At 46.4% G+C, this 15,684-nt stretch overlaps 1 protein-coding gene across 3 annotated transcripts in view; it reads left to right on the top strand.

Annotated features, from left to right (window-relative positions):
* The window catches only part of LOC127022726 (membrane-anchored junction protein-like), a 29,319-nt gene extending 13,941 nt beyond the window's left edge, over positions 1-15,378 (top strand). The window contains exons 3-11 of one of the 3 annotated variants that reach the window (XM_050906447.1): positions 2,669-2,714; positions 3,997-4,072; positions 4,945-5,070; positions 6,143-6,174; positions 6,997-7,106; positions 9,519-9,573; positions 12,759-12,831; positions 13,248-13,392; positions 14,258-15,378. In XM_050906447.1, coding sequence (XP_050762404.1) covers positions 2,669-2,714; positions 3,997-4,072; positions 4,945-5,070; positions 6,143-6,174; positions 6,997-7,106; positions 9,519-9,573; positions 12,759-12,831; positions 13,248-13,392; positions 14,258-14,303 — 709 coding nt within the window. In that variant the 3' untranslated portion in view covers positions 14,304-15,378. The remainder of the gene's footprint in view (positions 1-2,668; positions 2,715-3,996; positions 4,073-4,944; positions 5,071-6,142; positions 6,175-6,996; positions 7,107-9,518; positions 9,574-12,758; positions 12,832-13,247; positions 13,393-14,257) is intronic. The other 2 variants (XM_050906448.1, XM_050906446.1) reach the window with 2 other exon arrangements.
* The last annotated feature ends 306 nt before the right edge of the window (positions 15,379-15,684 follow it).

Below are 15,684 nucleotides of genomic sequence, written 5' to 3'. Positions count from 1 at the left end.
GCAGAGGGGCTGAGCAGGGCTTGTAGGATAAGTCTAGAAAGGCACTGTAGTGGCAAGCCTGAGAAACGGGAGGGAAGGGAGAGGATTTGAGTCTGTGGTACTGCTGGCATGCAAGCCTTTGGGTGTGCAGGGGACAATGAACAGGAGGGTCGTGGGAGGTAACAGTTGTGCGGTAAGCCTCAAATAGGAAGTTCCAGTTAGTAGCCAGCAAAGTGACTGGAGCCCAGGGTGCTGAGTCGTCTGGTCAGATGGGGAAGATGTAAAGCAAGTAAAGAGGGTGATCTTTTAGAGGTGAAAAAAGACTTTCCCTGAGGGTATTGCCCTGGAGGAATCTGCTTGTGTCTGCTGGTCAGACACACCGAGATGATGGGCAAGGGCTTTTGCGAGTGGGCAAAACCTTGAGCAGCTCACTCAAGGAGCTGTGGAGCTTTTAATGTGAGAGGGCACTCAGAATCCTGGAGGCTGCGGGCTATAATAAGCCCAGAAGTTTGAGCTGCTCTGGCAGAAGGAGCTGGAGCTGCTCAGGTTTAAGGGTAGTGTTCCAAACCAGGTTGCTTTAGATGTGTCCTGCTGAAGGAGTGTTCTGTAGGGCTCAAACTTGGTCTGAAACTTTAGGAGTTGTTGCTGTCTCAGCCTCTGGTAAGTAGTTAATAATGATAGCATTCATAAGTAGTCATAAAAAAACCCCAAAGCCGTGGCTCAGCATCATCTGGCTCCCTGTGTACATCCTTCAAGGCTGCGATCGTCATCAGACAGCAGTGCAAGGTTGATGCCCTCACAGGCTTTTGGAAAGTCTTATAGACTGTTGAGGTTAAATCTCTTTTCAGATGGTGGCAAACCTGCAGAAAGTAGGACTGAGCTCCTTTTGTCAGCAAGTGTCCCTGCATCAGAGAAACAGAACGGCGTTGTGCCATCCCGAAAACCCTGTTTTCATGCCAGGTGCAGCCGGGCTAAAATGCCCTAGAGAGTGACTCAAGCATCTGCCCAGAGAGTGTTTTATGAGTGTGAATGGATTTCCCTTTGCAGTCAGATGTGCACAGACATTGCCAGAGCCTGGGTTTACTCTGGAAGTGACTCTTGTTAGCTGCAGAAGAGTTGAAGAGAATGCGCTACGAACATGATGCCAGTTAGGCTGTCTGCAGACCTGAAGCTACGTTAAATCTCGTGCCACGCTTGTCTCCTTTTTCCTTTGTCGAAGTAGGCTGGCTCTTTGAAATTCTGTTGCGTGACTTTATTTTGGATGAATTGAAACGCAATCGTTTCTTTAGCTTTGCTTATTAGCGTGTTGCTGGAATAGTGTCGGACCCAGGAGGATTAACCTTCCTCCTTGTTTTGTTCTCTGTGTTGATTTTGGAGAGGAAGGTGTGTGGTCTGTCGTGTGGTGTCGTGTAGTGTTGAGAAGGTCCTTGAAATGTTGCTGACGCAGCTCTTTCCCTCAGTGCAATCCCTTTGGAAGGCACTGCCAGTAGTGTGCGGAGGTTTCTGAACAGCCTGCAGGTGTTTGGTCTCCTGATGGGAAAGAGAGCACCGCATTTGTTTTGAGTTTGGCAGTCTGTCATTGCCACTGCATGCCTCACGGTTTTGTGTGCCTTGCAACATCAGTTCTTGCAATTCATTGTTATACTTGAGGAGGAACAGGACACGAGGACACTTGCGGCACCTTTTGTATTTCATCATAACTTCTGGAATTGGCAGCGAGCTCATCGAGTCGGTCTTCACATCAACATGGTCAAACGTAGCAGAAGCAACTCCTTTGACAGCAAAACTCGTGAAGCTCTTCCCCGTCGTGTCATGGTCTGTGGTGAACAGGGGGGTACTTGTTCAAAGGATCTGGATTCCCTCCAATTCATAAGAGAGTAAAGGAGTAAGTCCTGAAGTGCGTACACAGCCTTCTGCCCAAGGCAATGCTATCCGTCAGCCTGCAGATTTGGGAAGTGAAACTCCTTTTGCCCACAATAAGACGGTGACCGATCAGAGAGAATACTTGCATGCCGTAATTCCTTACACTCCGCTGCATTTACTTCTTTCCAAGTGACATTGGTGTGATTTGTTTACTTTTTAATGGGTTTGGATTTTCTTTAAGACCTCCTCTCTCCCTGTGCATTTTTCTTGTTGGGCGATACCTAGCAGCAAACAACTTTTGAGCAGCTGGCTTACAAAAGATGTAGTTAATATTTGGGAAACACAGTTTGATGCAGGCAGTACACAACTCCCAGCATCACAGGGCCTAGCTCCAATGCTGTGAAGGCCCATTCCTCTGCAGGTTTGCACCGTGGAGGGATGAAGAGACACGTCCTGCCGGTTCCTTCTTTTAGTCCCTTGAGTAGAATGGCATCGCGATAGGCTGGAAGACAGAGGCGCTGGTTTGAGGGCACCTTGTCAAAAACCCAATCCTACAGGTTACTGAGGATCGACTGAAAAGATCGGATCTCTCATCCCTTGTATCCTCAGACACACAAAAGACAAGTGGGCAGAAAAGTGAAAAGAAACAGTCCTGGTGGAATAGTGGATGTTTTTTAAGAACCATAAATTATGAATTCATCTGCCTGCTGAGTGTTTTCTCTGTGCAGCGGGAGTGATGTTTTGTTGCTGTTTAAACTCTTGCAACAAATGGAGCTCCATTGCTTTTTGATTGGGGTGGGACTAACTCTCTCTGTTTGTTTCACAGCGCTCCTGATCTCGACAACACTGCAAGTGCTGCCAAGGAGTTAGAGGTAGGAGACGAAGCAGGTCCATGGGACCTTAGCTGAATGTTAGGCCGAGCAAATCTTTTGTTCGTTGTGGGACTGAGGACATTTTGTCAAACGCAACGTTTCAAGTGAGGGTAACGGGGAACTTCTCTGGAGAGTACGAGGGTGAAAAAAATGACGGAAACGAGAAATGTCATCAAGAGGCAGCATTGGCGTAGACGAGCAATGCTTTTATCTGAAACATTTCCAAGAAGCTACTGACTGTTAGAACTGGACAAATGAGAACTCCTATTTGTCGAGCCAGTTGCACCCCGTTCCTTGCTGATTCCTGTTCAGCTGCATTCTGCAGTAGCGCTTTGCCGTGGTTTCGCTCTCAGCCTCAGACCTGACCCCTGCTCTTAACTTCTCAGGCTTGACTAGCTGTCAAACCCTCCTGTTCTGTCAGGAGCTGTGGCAGTACTGGTGAGCTCGCTTGACAGAGGCTAATCTAATGCTCGATTGCACATGCTTTCGTCGTAACTGGAGCTAGTGGAACCAGTGGACGTCCTTTTAATGATGCCATTACTTTGTGACCAAGCTTGGTCACAACCGACGAGTTCTGCTGTTGTCATCTTCTTCCTGAGACAGAAGAAAGCCCTGCCATTCCCGAGGAAATGAGACAAATATAGTGCCTGCTTAAAAATGCTCCTGTTACTTAATTTTAAAAAATCTTCAGAGTACAGTGATAGCATTCTAAATGTTATTGAAGAAAATGGGCGATTTTAACTGATATGGAAAATTATCGGTTAATTTTTTTTTTCTTTTCTCTTTTGAAAATTTTGAAAGATGTTACCAGAAAAAGTTTCCCGTTTATAAAGCAGGAGTTTGTTGGGGCTGAATTACAGTTCCTTTGTTCCTGAATTGGGTCAATATTCAGAAAAAGGGGAATATGTTTATTTTTCGAAACAGGTCCATACCAAGTGTGCTTTGCTGGCAAAAAGGAGGCTTCTTAAATGTAAAACTTGTTAAACTTAAAAGCACACCTCCACTCTCCATCGTAATGCTTCTATGTGAATTCAAGATTAAGACATGCATTCACTTCAGTTTCTATGAGTCTGTTAGTGCAGCGCACTCTAAGGTGATGGGAGGGAGCGGGGAGAAGAAGGGGAGGAGGAAAAGCAAAATATCCAGAACCTGCTCTTCCAGGATTCATGCAAACTGTAACGTGATGTTAATTTTCTTCCCAAGCCTCGAAACTGTACTTGACAGGGGAATTGTGACTATATGGTTAATATTCTTCTTTGCTTTCTTTTTTTGGCCTCTCTAGGAAGCGATTCGAGTCATCCTTGGAAATCTTGATGATTTACATCCGTTTTCTACAGACCACTTCACTATCTTTCCGTGTATCCTTTCTTTCCTACTCGTAAAAGAAAAGATTGAGTGACTCCTATCTGTTGGGCATTGCACACCACTAGACATGAATGTCAAAGGAAGCAGATCTTTCGCTGGAGGAGGACTCCTCTGAGCTTTGCAGTTTTACATTAGCTGAAGATCCTCCGCAGTTGTTGCCTTCAGCAGAGGACTGACGGGAAAAGTGTTTTGCAGTGTTTTGAGATGAACACCCCTGCGTTCCAAATCTGATTTAGCCAGAGAAATGAACGTGTATATAGAAAGTCACAGGAAGCCCACCTAATGCGATTGCAAGCAAAGCTAGTGCGTTGCTTAAAAAGGTTAATGAAACGTAAAACGCTCCTTACAGGCTCAGCAACGTTGGCCCGCTAGTAGAGAAGACCCCGGTAGTTTTCTTGTAAGGTACGTTAGGATTAAATCGCATCCATGAGCCTCTGGGGATGGATTGTACCTGCAAAGCCGTCTTCAGTCTGTACAGGAAGAAGTCTGAGTTTGAACTTGAGAGAACAGGACAGTGTTCCCATGAAAGCTTATGTTGCCTAGAGGGATGCTGAGTATAAAAGTTGTTTCTTGGGTGGGAGCAAATGTCAGTATATGCTTACGCACCCACACAGATGGCTGAGAGAAGCAAAAAGCACCTCACAGCGTGAGTTTTATGAGGAGAAGTAGTTGAGCTGAGATAGCTGGAAGACTAGACAGGCTTCTGAACACACAAAGCCTGCAGGCTTGTCATCCATTGTATTTGCTCCCTTATACATATGTTCAGTGTGGTATGGCTTTTGAAGCTTTACAAGAAGACATTGTCAGGAGTCCTGCTCCTTTGAAACGTTAGTGCTATGTTCTTAAGTCTTATCATCGTTCTCAGATTTGAGTAAATGGGAGAGAGTATCGAAGATGAGATTCAAACATGGGAAGGTCCATCTTGTGCCTTATCCCTACATTTGCACTGTGTATCTAGAACTCAACTCATTTCAGCAAAACGTATCTTGTGGTAAGTCTGTATGGTTACGTCTGGATAATTTCTGGAAAGATCTATGATCTACGTCTTGCTTTTCCCTTTCCCTACATTTGTTGACATTGAACTTCACGCTCTTTGTTTCTGTTTTCCTAAAGAAAGAATGCATTTGTTTTTCTAAATAATGATAGTAATAATGGTAACAATGTCTTTTGTATAATTAGCAAATGTCGTCGCCTCCCTAGTGTGTCATTTTCCAGGTTTTCTGTGAATTCCCTGAACAGCCTCAGGCCCCAGCTGAGACCTCTGTGGGACTCTACATTTAACCTCCTCTGTTGGGAAAGCTGAGTGTTTATTCTTACTATTTCCTCTTCTGATTATTGGTCCCTGCAAAAAGCTCCTGGTTTGTCTTGTGACTGCTTAGTTGATAATCTGGTCTCCTTTATAAAATGGACAAGTAGTCACTTCTCAGTCTCACCCATTTGCTTGCGTGTAGCATCCCCTATCAAATATACCGTGTCTGGATGTGAAAACTTCTAAACGTGGAGAATTCACTCGCTTCCATGTATGCCTTGCTCCAGTATTTAATTGCCCGCTGCAGACAGTTGTACGACGTTTCTATTCTAAAATTATGCACAGCATAACGTGCTGTTACTTTCCGGCACTGCTGTTTCAAGTTTCTGTTGGCAGGGATTTTTCTTCAGGAAAACATGTATGGATCCCACGCATCAGAGGTTAGCTGGCCAATATTGCGTGGAGGCTGTGCTCCAGCTGTCCTTGCATCTTCCATCGGGTGCCCAGAACACAGGGTGATGCTAACAGTTCTTCAGTTCCTTCTTCTCTTCTGAAGACTCCTTTGACCTCGTCAAGAAAAGCAATTGTCCCCATCCCATCAACATGGGGCATTCGTAGCCAGGAGTTCTCGTTCTGAAAGAGCTGTATTTGCAGTTTTTCAATTTCAGCATATCGTGTGCAAGTCCAGCATTGTTTCCAAGTAGTTCGTCTTGTTCTCAGAAAGCGAGGTGCAATGCAAAAATGTACTTTCAAGTTGGTTAAAGAAAGTCCAGTCACCAAATATTCACCAAGTTTTATAATACCTCTGTTACAGGTGAAGAAGTAAACAAGGGCAGCGATGAGCTTGTAAGTTGTGCGTGTGTTTTTAGTTTGTGTTTTGGTGTTTTTTAAAGTTACATTCCAAATTGCCTGGAGGAGCAGAATACCTATATAGGCAATGCTAGAGTTCTCTTCTTTCTGGGTGTCACTCAGGCAACGTGAGGTGGCACTGAATTCTCACCTAGAGCCGTCCCAGTTGAGAGAAATCGTCCTGTCAGTTCCATCGGCCTTTGAATGAAGTCCTGCCTCAGGGCCTGAGAGCCCTGCTGGCTTCAGTTAAATGCGTTCTCTCCAAGTCTGAGCTGAGCTGTCCAATGGTTTCTTCCCTGTGAGAGTCTGTACGAGGTCAATATTGCTGAATAATTAAGTGGTTTCCTAGGTACCGTATATGTCATAAACAACAAAGTTAAGCTGCTTTGGGAAGCTTTTGTTTAATGAGAGCTCAGGGTAGGTTTGTTTTCAATACGAGTAAGTGTCTGAAGATGGAGTGAATTAGTGAAGATGTCCCGTCCAAATTCCCCCAAAGCATTTTTTCTCTCTCTGCTAGCATGACATTCCTGCTAATTACATTCCTAGGCCCTCCTCTGCAGATGGAGCAAATAGGATGTCCTGGAAAGCAGTATTTCTTGTTCAAAACTGTTGAGCATAATTCTCTGGATGGCCTCTCAGTGCTTATCTTCAGTTTGAATAAGGCAACTAATCTTTTATTCCTGAATCATTTTTGGGGTCTTGTTGTATGAACATGAACAATTTTGCGAAATACGGATGTATATTAGCTCTGACTGTTGTTCTAAACTAGAAAAGTCAAAATCAAATTTTATCAGTACCAAGTTTGCAATGTTTTTGAAGGTCAAGAGAAGAAAGGAAGTGTCAGAAAGTCCTGCAGTGGAAGGAAGGGTGAAGAGGAGAAGAGTGGAAGTCGGAGCAGAGACCTCATGCCCACAGTCGGGTATGGACAGGTCAGTTGAGTACAAAATAGTCTTCCAGGGCACATCTCGATATTTTTCATGTCTCTTGCACCTTCCTCGTATTTCATTCCTATGTAATCCTTTGCCCCATTTGTCGTCTTCCTTCTCTTCCATAGGTGACAGGATCTAAGCAGCATTGCCCATGTTTGGAGAAAAGTTGTCCTACGCTTTCAGGTTCCCATGCCGTTAACTAGAGGTCTTCCTGTTTAACTCCTTTGTGTTAACATTATCTGTAGAATCACAGCGGGATGAGAACTCAGCAACAAGACAGAGCAGTGCACTGGCTTGCACACCTGAGCCAGGGATGACAAGGGAAGAACTGGGACCAGTTTTCTGGCTGCATCCCAGCCTGTTCCTCTGAGTTGGCTGATGAATGCTGCCTCTCAGCTTGAGGCTGAGCTCTGTATCTGTGGATTTCAGAGTCGTTGAGGCTGAGCTCTGTATCTGTGGATTTCACAGAATCAGTGAGGTTTTCGGGACCTGTGATATCATCGAGTCCAACCCCTCCTGCTCAAGCAGGGTCACCCAGAGCAGGTTGCCCGGGACGCGTCCCCTCAGGTTCTGAGTGGACTCCCAAGGGTGGAGACGCCACAGCTTCTGTGGGCAACCGTTTGCAGGGCTTGACCAGAGTTGCAGTCAAAAAGTTTTTTCTTGTGTTCAGATTGAATTGCACGTTCTGCAGTTTGTGCCCTTTGCCTCTTGTCCTGCCAGCAGGCGCTGCTGAGGAGAGCCCGGCTCCCTCTTCTTCATTCCCTCCCATCAGGTGTACATCGATAAGATCCCCCCTGAGCCTTCTCCAGGCTGAACAGTCCCAGCTCTCCCAGCCTCTCCACACCTGAAATGTGCCCCAGTCCCTTCATCATCTTTGTGGCCCTTTGCTGGGCTCACGCCAGTGAGTCCCAGTCTTGTCCCGGGGAGCCCAGTCTGGACAGAGCACACAGACTGGCCTCAGCAGCCCTGAGCAGAGGGGAAGGATCATCTCCCTCGAGGTGCTGGCAAAACTCTTCCTAATTTAGCTCAGGATGTTGTTGGCCGCCTTCAGCACGAGGGTGCAATGCTGGCTCATGGTGGCTAGCTTCCAGCTTAGTTCTTGATTACCTTTCAGAGGCCGGCCCATTATTAGTTGTAGTCTAGCAGGCTTCTTTATTTCATGGAGTGTAGCTTTTAAAAAAAGAAAATTTGTGCCTGTACTTAATATTCACAAGTATGTGGCAGAGTCCCAGATCCAGCATGATCGGAAGTGTTTATGCTCACCTCTCCCCTTCCATGGCCATGTACAGACCTTGTTGCCTTCTGTTCTACCCAATTCTCAAATGTATTTCATGCAGAGATGATAATGGGAGAAGCCTGAAGCCAGTTTGTTTCCCGCTCATACAAACGTAGTCCTTTCATTGCCTTTCCCCCGCTTTCTCAGTTTCTAGTCACAATAAAACTGCAGGAAACGAGGGAAGAATGAGACCAGGATCCAGAATGCTTTCTGACTCTTTTAGCCAAGACGTGAGTTGTAGATTCATCAAATACAAGGCCAGACAGGGCTATTTCATGATCCAGCCTGGCAGTTCTCTCTTAGTCCTGTGTCTTGCCCCAGAAGTTACGCTATTCCAGAAAAGATTAAAACAGTTAATCATTGTAAAGTGTATTCTTGGTTGCAAAATTAAATTGGTGAGGCATCAGCTTCAAGCCTTCTGTCATTTTGTTCCGATTACTCTGTTAGACTGAAGAGCTCATTCAGCGTGAGCATTCCCCCCTCCCCGGGAAGGAGTTTGCCTACTGTAATCCGACCACCTCTTGATCTTTTCTTCTTTTTGGACGAGCTCTTTTGCTCCTAAGTCCTCACGGGGGATTTGGATTTGGGTTTTCTTGGGTGCTATTGAGTGTTGAGCTACCAGAATCTCCAGGTGTCCCTCCCCAGTGACACTGATCAGCTCAGAGAGCACTATGCTGTGTGTGAAGCCAGGATTGTTTTTCCCCACGTGCACCACTTTGTACCTCTCTGTACAGAGTTTCCTCTGCCATTTGATTGCTCCATGACCGAGTCTTGTAAGATCTTTCTGTGGTTCCTTGCTGCCTGCCCTTCTCTTTGTGTCAGTAACCGTGTAGGGTTTGCAGGCTTTCTCAGCTCGCTGCTCACCCCCCTTTCCATGTCACGTAACACTGTTTTTAACTACTTGTTGGTTTTCTTAGAAAAGCAGAAAGCCTAATACTGAAATGAGTGCATATTTTCATTTTTTAAGTGAGACTTTGAGACAGGAGTACAAATATAGATTAAGGGTATGTGTCTTGTTGGCTAGAGGTACTAAAGTGCTGATTTCTAAAGAAACAGTTGGCGTAGCCATTTACAAGATTGCTTCCTTTTTGTGACTTTTTGTAAACTGAGTTCTTACCTATTTGACTTCTTTTTAGAACTGGAGCCGAGTGCGTTCACCATAGGAGTAAAGCAAAGCCTGGATTTGAAACGGTAAGCTACAGAATATTCAGAAGGAGACAACAGCATCTGTTTAGTCCTGGATTCTTAAAGTGGCAAGCATCAAAATGCTTCCAGGTAATGTTTTTTTTCCCTTTTCACCTGCATCACCTGCATCGAGATGTTTGATTCCTGCTCATCAAACTTAGCCAAGGGATGAGTTTGACCGGGAGAGGACACAAGCTTTTCTGACTGTCAAGCTATGCACTCTAGGGGTGAGCTTAGCCTCTCAGAGCTGAACCTGAAGGATGCCCTGCCTTGTCTTCAAGGCTCCAGTCCTCTTTTACCTCAGATGCCCCTTCGTGCACAACTCCATGAAGGGCCAATAGTGGGTGCTGACACCTTGATACTGGCTTCAGTGTGAGTCCTTGCCACTCCCCAGCAGCTCCTTTCTTTGTGCAGGTGGCCTTGTAGGCATCTCCCTCTTCTTGCAACAGTGTCATGCCTTTTCTTACTATGTCATCAGAAGGCAGATTTACGACCAGATTGTTGCAGAGGGATTGGCAGTTGCTTTCTAAACCCGCTGTTCTCCAGAGACCTTGTCAGGAGGGGAAGATTCTTTCTCTTTTAGCCCCCAGGCTAAAAGGCTGCTCTGACAGAGCTGCTGTTAGGCACACCCTTTAGGTAACAGGGTCTTCCCTAGCACCCCTGTTCTCCTCCTCCTGGCTGTTGCCCATCCTCCCAAATGTGCCAGTGCATTTCATCCGTTTTCTGGATACTGATACTCGTTCTAAATTTAGTTCAATCCCTGCCACACTGTCACCTTCCTGGCCTTTCTACCTCTCCAACTCTTTGGAGAGAGTGTTTTCCGAGGAGGCAAACTCATTCCTCTTGGGATTGTCCACAAAGAAAGTTGCCTGGTGGTATAAAAGGAACAGCTGCTTCTCCCACTGTTCCTGGGGAGGTGAACAGTTGCATCAAATACCCGGATTTCTGCGTGTTTCTGCATGATGACGTGCTGCCCCCCTTTCGGGAACCTTTTGGAGCTCTCCACAACTGGCTGAGCCTTTACGCCAGTGTCGTCTGTGGGCTTGCTCGAAGTCTCAGATGGCCAGGGCATACTGCCTGCTTGCTCCTGTAGAACTGGTTTCAAAGGGCCAATCCCAGCATAATTGCTCTGCAGGGACTCACTGCGTATACGATGGCCTGCGATTTCAGGCGCTCCGAGTTGCATGGTTACCTTCAGCCTGCACAGCCAAACTCCTGTATTGAAACAGCCCTCCCCTTGGTGTAAGCCCAAAGCTTTCTTTCAGAAGAGGGGGTTTGGACAGGTTTGTTGGATTTTCAAGACAGGAAGGAGACTGCCTGGTAACTCCTCAGGAGCATGCAGTACAGAAGAACTTCTCCAAAACAAGCAGGCTTATTTGTCTCTAAAACCTGTATTACTTTTTTTCCCCCTCAGCTTACCTTTGCAGCATTAGTGACAGGGCTCTACCCATGCCCCTTCTGGCTTCTTTCCTCAGGTGCTCCAGACGCTCTGTTGGTGGGATAAGGGTCATCCTCTGAAAGAGGCTTTTTTATTCCCCGCTTTGCTATAATCACCATCCCCAGAATGCCTCCGCTCCTTGTACGGGGCTGAATTTCCCAAGCATTAGAGCCCTTGAAAGCTGGAGCTCCGGGTTAGCATGTTGGACCCTGAGAAGTAACGTGGTAGGTGGCAGACATCACCGTAGCCTCATATTGTGTTAACTAATGTGGGAGGACGTGTCCTGAGCTCTTTCCAGGTAAACTGGAACTATGATGAATGAACCATCAACTGAGCAAATACCAGTTCAGGTGAGAAGGACCTTCTCCAGAACAGATGCTTGTGCCACCATGACTCGTACCTGAAATTTGCACTAGTCAGGGCACTGTTACGCTGAGAGGGATGTCCAGACACAAACTGTTGTCTTTATGAAAACCAGACCAGATGTCACGAGTACCGCATGAACTCATGGGCAGATGACCTCTCCCTTCTGTGCATTTTTAGGAGATCAGAGCCAGGTGCTTCTGTGACATGCTTTCCATTTGGTGTGCTTTCCATGTGGTTTCTTTTGGTATTCAGGAAGAGAAGAAAGATTAGGTTTAGCTCCTGTACTTTCTCAGGATTCTTCTGATCATTCCTCCAGGGCTCTTGTTCCGTTTATCAGCAGTGTATGACTTTGGATCCAAATCTACCTGGTGTTTTAGAATGCATCTCAAAAAGGGAAGGGTCTCGTTAAACACGAAGGAAATCTGCCTACTTAGTCCCTGTAGGATTGACTTTACAACATTGGCACTCGGTTCAGAAGGAGGAGCATGGAAGTGCCGCAGTCACGTGGCTGTTAAATAGATTGCATTTTCAGCTCTCATCCAAATGCCTTCTAGGCCTGCGATTTTGACAGTAGGCTGTCTGGTCAGGGTGACTGGAGTCGAGCCTGCGCATCTTTCCACTTACCCAGTGCACCAGTAGAAGTCAAAGAGAAAGAAAGAAAGAAAGAAAGAGAACTGAGAGGTGCTCAGCCTGTCACTGCAGATAATTTTCCTAATTTAGTTAATCCTCTGAGACTAAACTGCAAAGATCTCAGGCCATCTGAAGTTTGGAATTTTGCATGAACCTGAGCTTAGTGCAAGAGAAACACCATCGGGGAGTGGCTCTATTCTTCTCTTCTCTTCTGTCTATGGCAAAGTTGTTGTACTCTCTCTTAAAGAGGCTTACCTGCTGATTTTGTTGTTTGCGGTCCTTTGTAGTGCTGATAGCCTTCCTAACGGGTATTCCTGGCTCACCTCTTGCTTCTGGCACTTTTCACTTTTGTCCCTTCCCTGTTACTCTGTTTCCTATGACTGTGTCTTAGCAGGGCTGATGTCCAGGGGCCTGTATTGTCCAGAGGCTGTTCTTTCCCACAGCACCTCTGTTCATGTCTTTTAAAATCTCTGTCTGTGCCATAGCTGCTGTTATTCTTTCACTGTCTGCTGTATTAAAGCCTGCTCAATGAATTACAGCTTTATGTTAGGCCTGTGAATGTCTTGAGGAGGGAGGGGCAGACATATGTTGGTGAAGAAAGTCCTCACAGTAGCGGGAAAACAAATGAAATCACAGAACAAGAGAGCAGACCTTGCCTTTTAGTTCTTCAAGCAAGCAAGCAAGCAAGCAAACAAGAATCTCCTGTACAACAGAATTTTACATTGTGTAAGAGTTCTTGGGTTCCTTTTCCTTTCAGAATTCCTCCAAAGAAAAGGAGCGTGAGTTTAGTCCAGCATCCCTTACCGCGGGCTGTAACCAAGTGGGTTTCTGTAAGTAAGGAATTCCTGGATTGGTTCATTCAAATTGGTCATATTAAATCAAAAGCCGCAAGGATTACACTGGTCTTAGTTTTCCTTTAAAAATCGTGCTTGGTATTTTCCAGCACGTGCGATTAGGAATTAGAAGCGCCGTAAAGCGGGAGGTCACCACTGATCTTGGCTGGGACTCTCATCCCGCGTAACGAACTCGCGCCCACGGAGCTGGGCTGCGTAGCTCTCTCAGAGCTGGGCTGTGCGATGGGAGCCTACCTCCAAATCAGCCTGCATTGTGATTGCTTTGAAAGCTCCCAGGCGTCACGTCAGTCCGAGTCTGGACCCACCTCTCCGTTTCAGGGTCTGCCGTTGGGTGTGCAGGGAGTGGGGAGAGGGCGAGGTTGTGGTTTTGTTCTTGCTGCTGTTTCTTACAGGGGGACCTGTGGAATCTCACCTTGAACAAAGAGCAGCAGCCGGTCAGGCTGAGGGTGCAGTGCAGCTACTGCAGCAAACGGACCAAATGGTGAACAAAGGAAACGTGGAGTCCGAAGGAAGAGGTCTCTCAAAGTTCTGGAGAAGGTACGAATCCCGCAGCTAGGAGCAGATGCAGTCCCGGCTGTGTCCGAGCCTGTGCCAGAGCCTGTGCCTGATTCTGGCAGTTCAGGGGATTCTGCATTATCCTGGAGAATGGACACCTCTTTTCTGTGGTTAAACCAAAGTCCCCCAAGGCAAAGGAGCATTCGGGGATGTCCTTCTGTCTTGTGGTAAGGTGCAACATTCCCAACAAATGTTCCTCTTCTGAGCCGTCCTGGGGAAAAAACCTCCTCACGGGAGGGTTACTACTGACCTCAGTCACAGCCCTCACACGATGTGGCTTTTCTCAGCTGAGGAGTGCCATCTCCAGCCCCATTTCCAAAGGAGTTAAACACTCCCCCTTGTAACAGGGCCTTCCCGGGGCGGACCTGCAGTCCCGTTAAGGTAAGTATGACCTTTACTTGGCCGCTTAGCAACTGTGGCCTTTGTAACTTTGACTCCCAAAGACACCATTTTAAACCGAAATTCAAGTAACCGTGCCAACAGTTGCTGGGCATTGCTGACTGAACGAGTGCTCTAAAGCTGTCGAAGCTGCATCCCGCAAGAGTGGTCTGTTCACTGCACAGCACAAGCTGAACGTCGGCAGTAACTGTGTGTTTGATAGGTTAGTTTGGGAAGAAATAAACCTCCTTGTTAATCATAATGGATGCCAGTCTCTCTAACTATTGAGACTGGACCGTCACGGCACAAGTTATTCTGTATGTTTCCTCTCTTTTTTCAGTCTTCCTCTGTATTACTTTGTGCTGGGGTTGTGTCTTTCTGGTGGACAGAAATTACCTTGGTATTACAATTGTCAGAGAAGGATTTGAAGTGTAATGTGCTCTTTTTGTTGTTGTTGTTGTTTCCCCAGCATAATCTTTTCGCCACTACAGCATCTTTTTGGTGGAAAGAACTGACCTGGAAGTACTAATAGTTGTGGAAAGGTAAACTTGGAGCATGAAGGTCGGGTTGTATTGCTTCTTTTGTAATTCAGCCTTTCACATTGCTTGTCTCAGCTATTAAATGCTTTAAATGAAATTCCACTTTGTTTACGTTTTCAAATTAACATGCTGAAGATGTTGGGCTAGAATGTCTTTTTCTTCACAACCTAGAGGTTTTGGAAAAAGAGCAACAAGCTTTAAGATTTTGATCCTTGAGTGTCCTAAATCGGGAAGTTTACATTTAAAAATCATTCAGTGAGATTCTCATAAAACAAGCATCAACTTGGAACCGCGTGTTATTTTCATCAGTCTTACCCTGGCAGCAAACACTCTTTCCCTGCAAGAAGAAGTAGAGGTTTCCAGTAGTAGATGGACTCCTGGACTATGCTTCACAGCATTAAAAAGGTCAAAATTGGTGAAAACATTTTGGCTTAGATTTTACCACTACACTACAACTTGTGTAATTATTGATGCCTTCGATATGTAGTGGGATGAGGCTGGGAGTTAAGATTTCAGACGTGCCTAGGGCGTGCTCAGGCAGCTTTCTGCCATCGCACTAGTGCATTTACAATAAACCATCATTCTTCAGCCATCTCCTGAGCTGAGACACCGTCAGCACGTACGTGCCCAATGCTAGTCTAACACATAACGCCGAGTGGCTTTTACTTTACCAGTAGCAACATGCAGCCCTGTACCTGCGTCTCAGGGGTAACTTGTCTGGCAGAATGAGACGATGCTCTAAATGAGTCAGCTAACGCAACACAGGGTCTGCTTGGCTTGTTTCCACCCTGCTCCACGGATTATCCACCCTACGTACCGATGTATACATTACAAGAAGTTAAAGTGGTCTGCTTCAAATGAGCGTGATTCACGTCCGCCTCTGCTGGGGAACCTGCCCCTGTCCCACACGAAGGAGCACCGTCATCCCTGAGGCCAAGCATCTTCTGGGCAGCCCGGCGCTGGTTCTTCTTCCGCTCAGGCACCGAGGACTAAGCTGTACCTTGTGAGATCTTCCCTCTCCCCGACCCCTACCAGAGCAGAACACAACACAGCCTGGTCACGTCCCGCGAGGGCTTCAAGTCTGTCCAGGGCCTTTCCTGCAAACTCACCTGCAGGCAGGGTCAGGAGGAATTACCACCTGGGGTTACCAAAAGGCAGGCCATGTATAAAAAACCTCAAAATTTAACGTTTTCATCGACTGTAAACTGTACCCATAAAGCAGAGTGACAGAGAGGGACATGCGATCAGGAGACACGGACAGACAGGTACACGTGAACACAGGAGGATGGACAGAGACGTGACGACAGACCCGAGTTACTGACAAGAAGCAGTAGAGGAAATCTGGCCAAGAATTAGA

This window comes from Gymnogyps californianus, chromosome 16, assembly GCF_018139145.2.
Source record: "Gymnogyps californianus isolate 813 chromosome 16, ASM1813914v2, whole genome shotgun sequence".
In the NCBI taxonomy this organism is placed as follows: domain Eukaryota; kingdom Metazoa; phylum Chordata; class Aves; order Accipitriformes; family Cathartidae; genus Gymnogyps; species Gymnogyps californianus.
The sequence above is the reverse complement of the archived record's forward strand: the minus strand, read 5'-3'. Positions and strand labels throughout refer to the sequence as shown.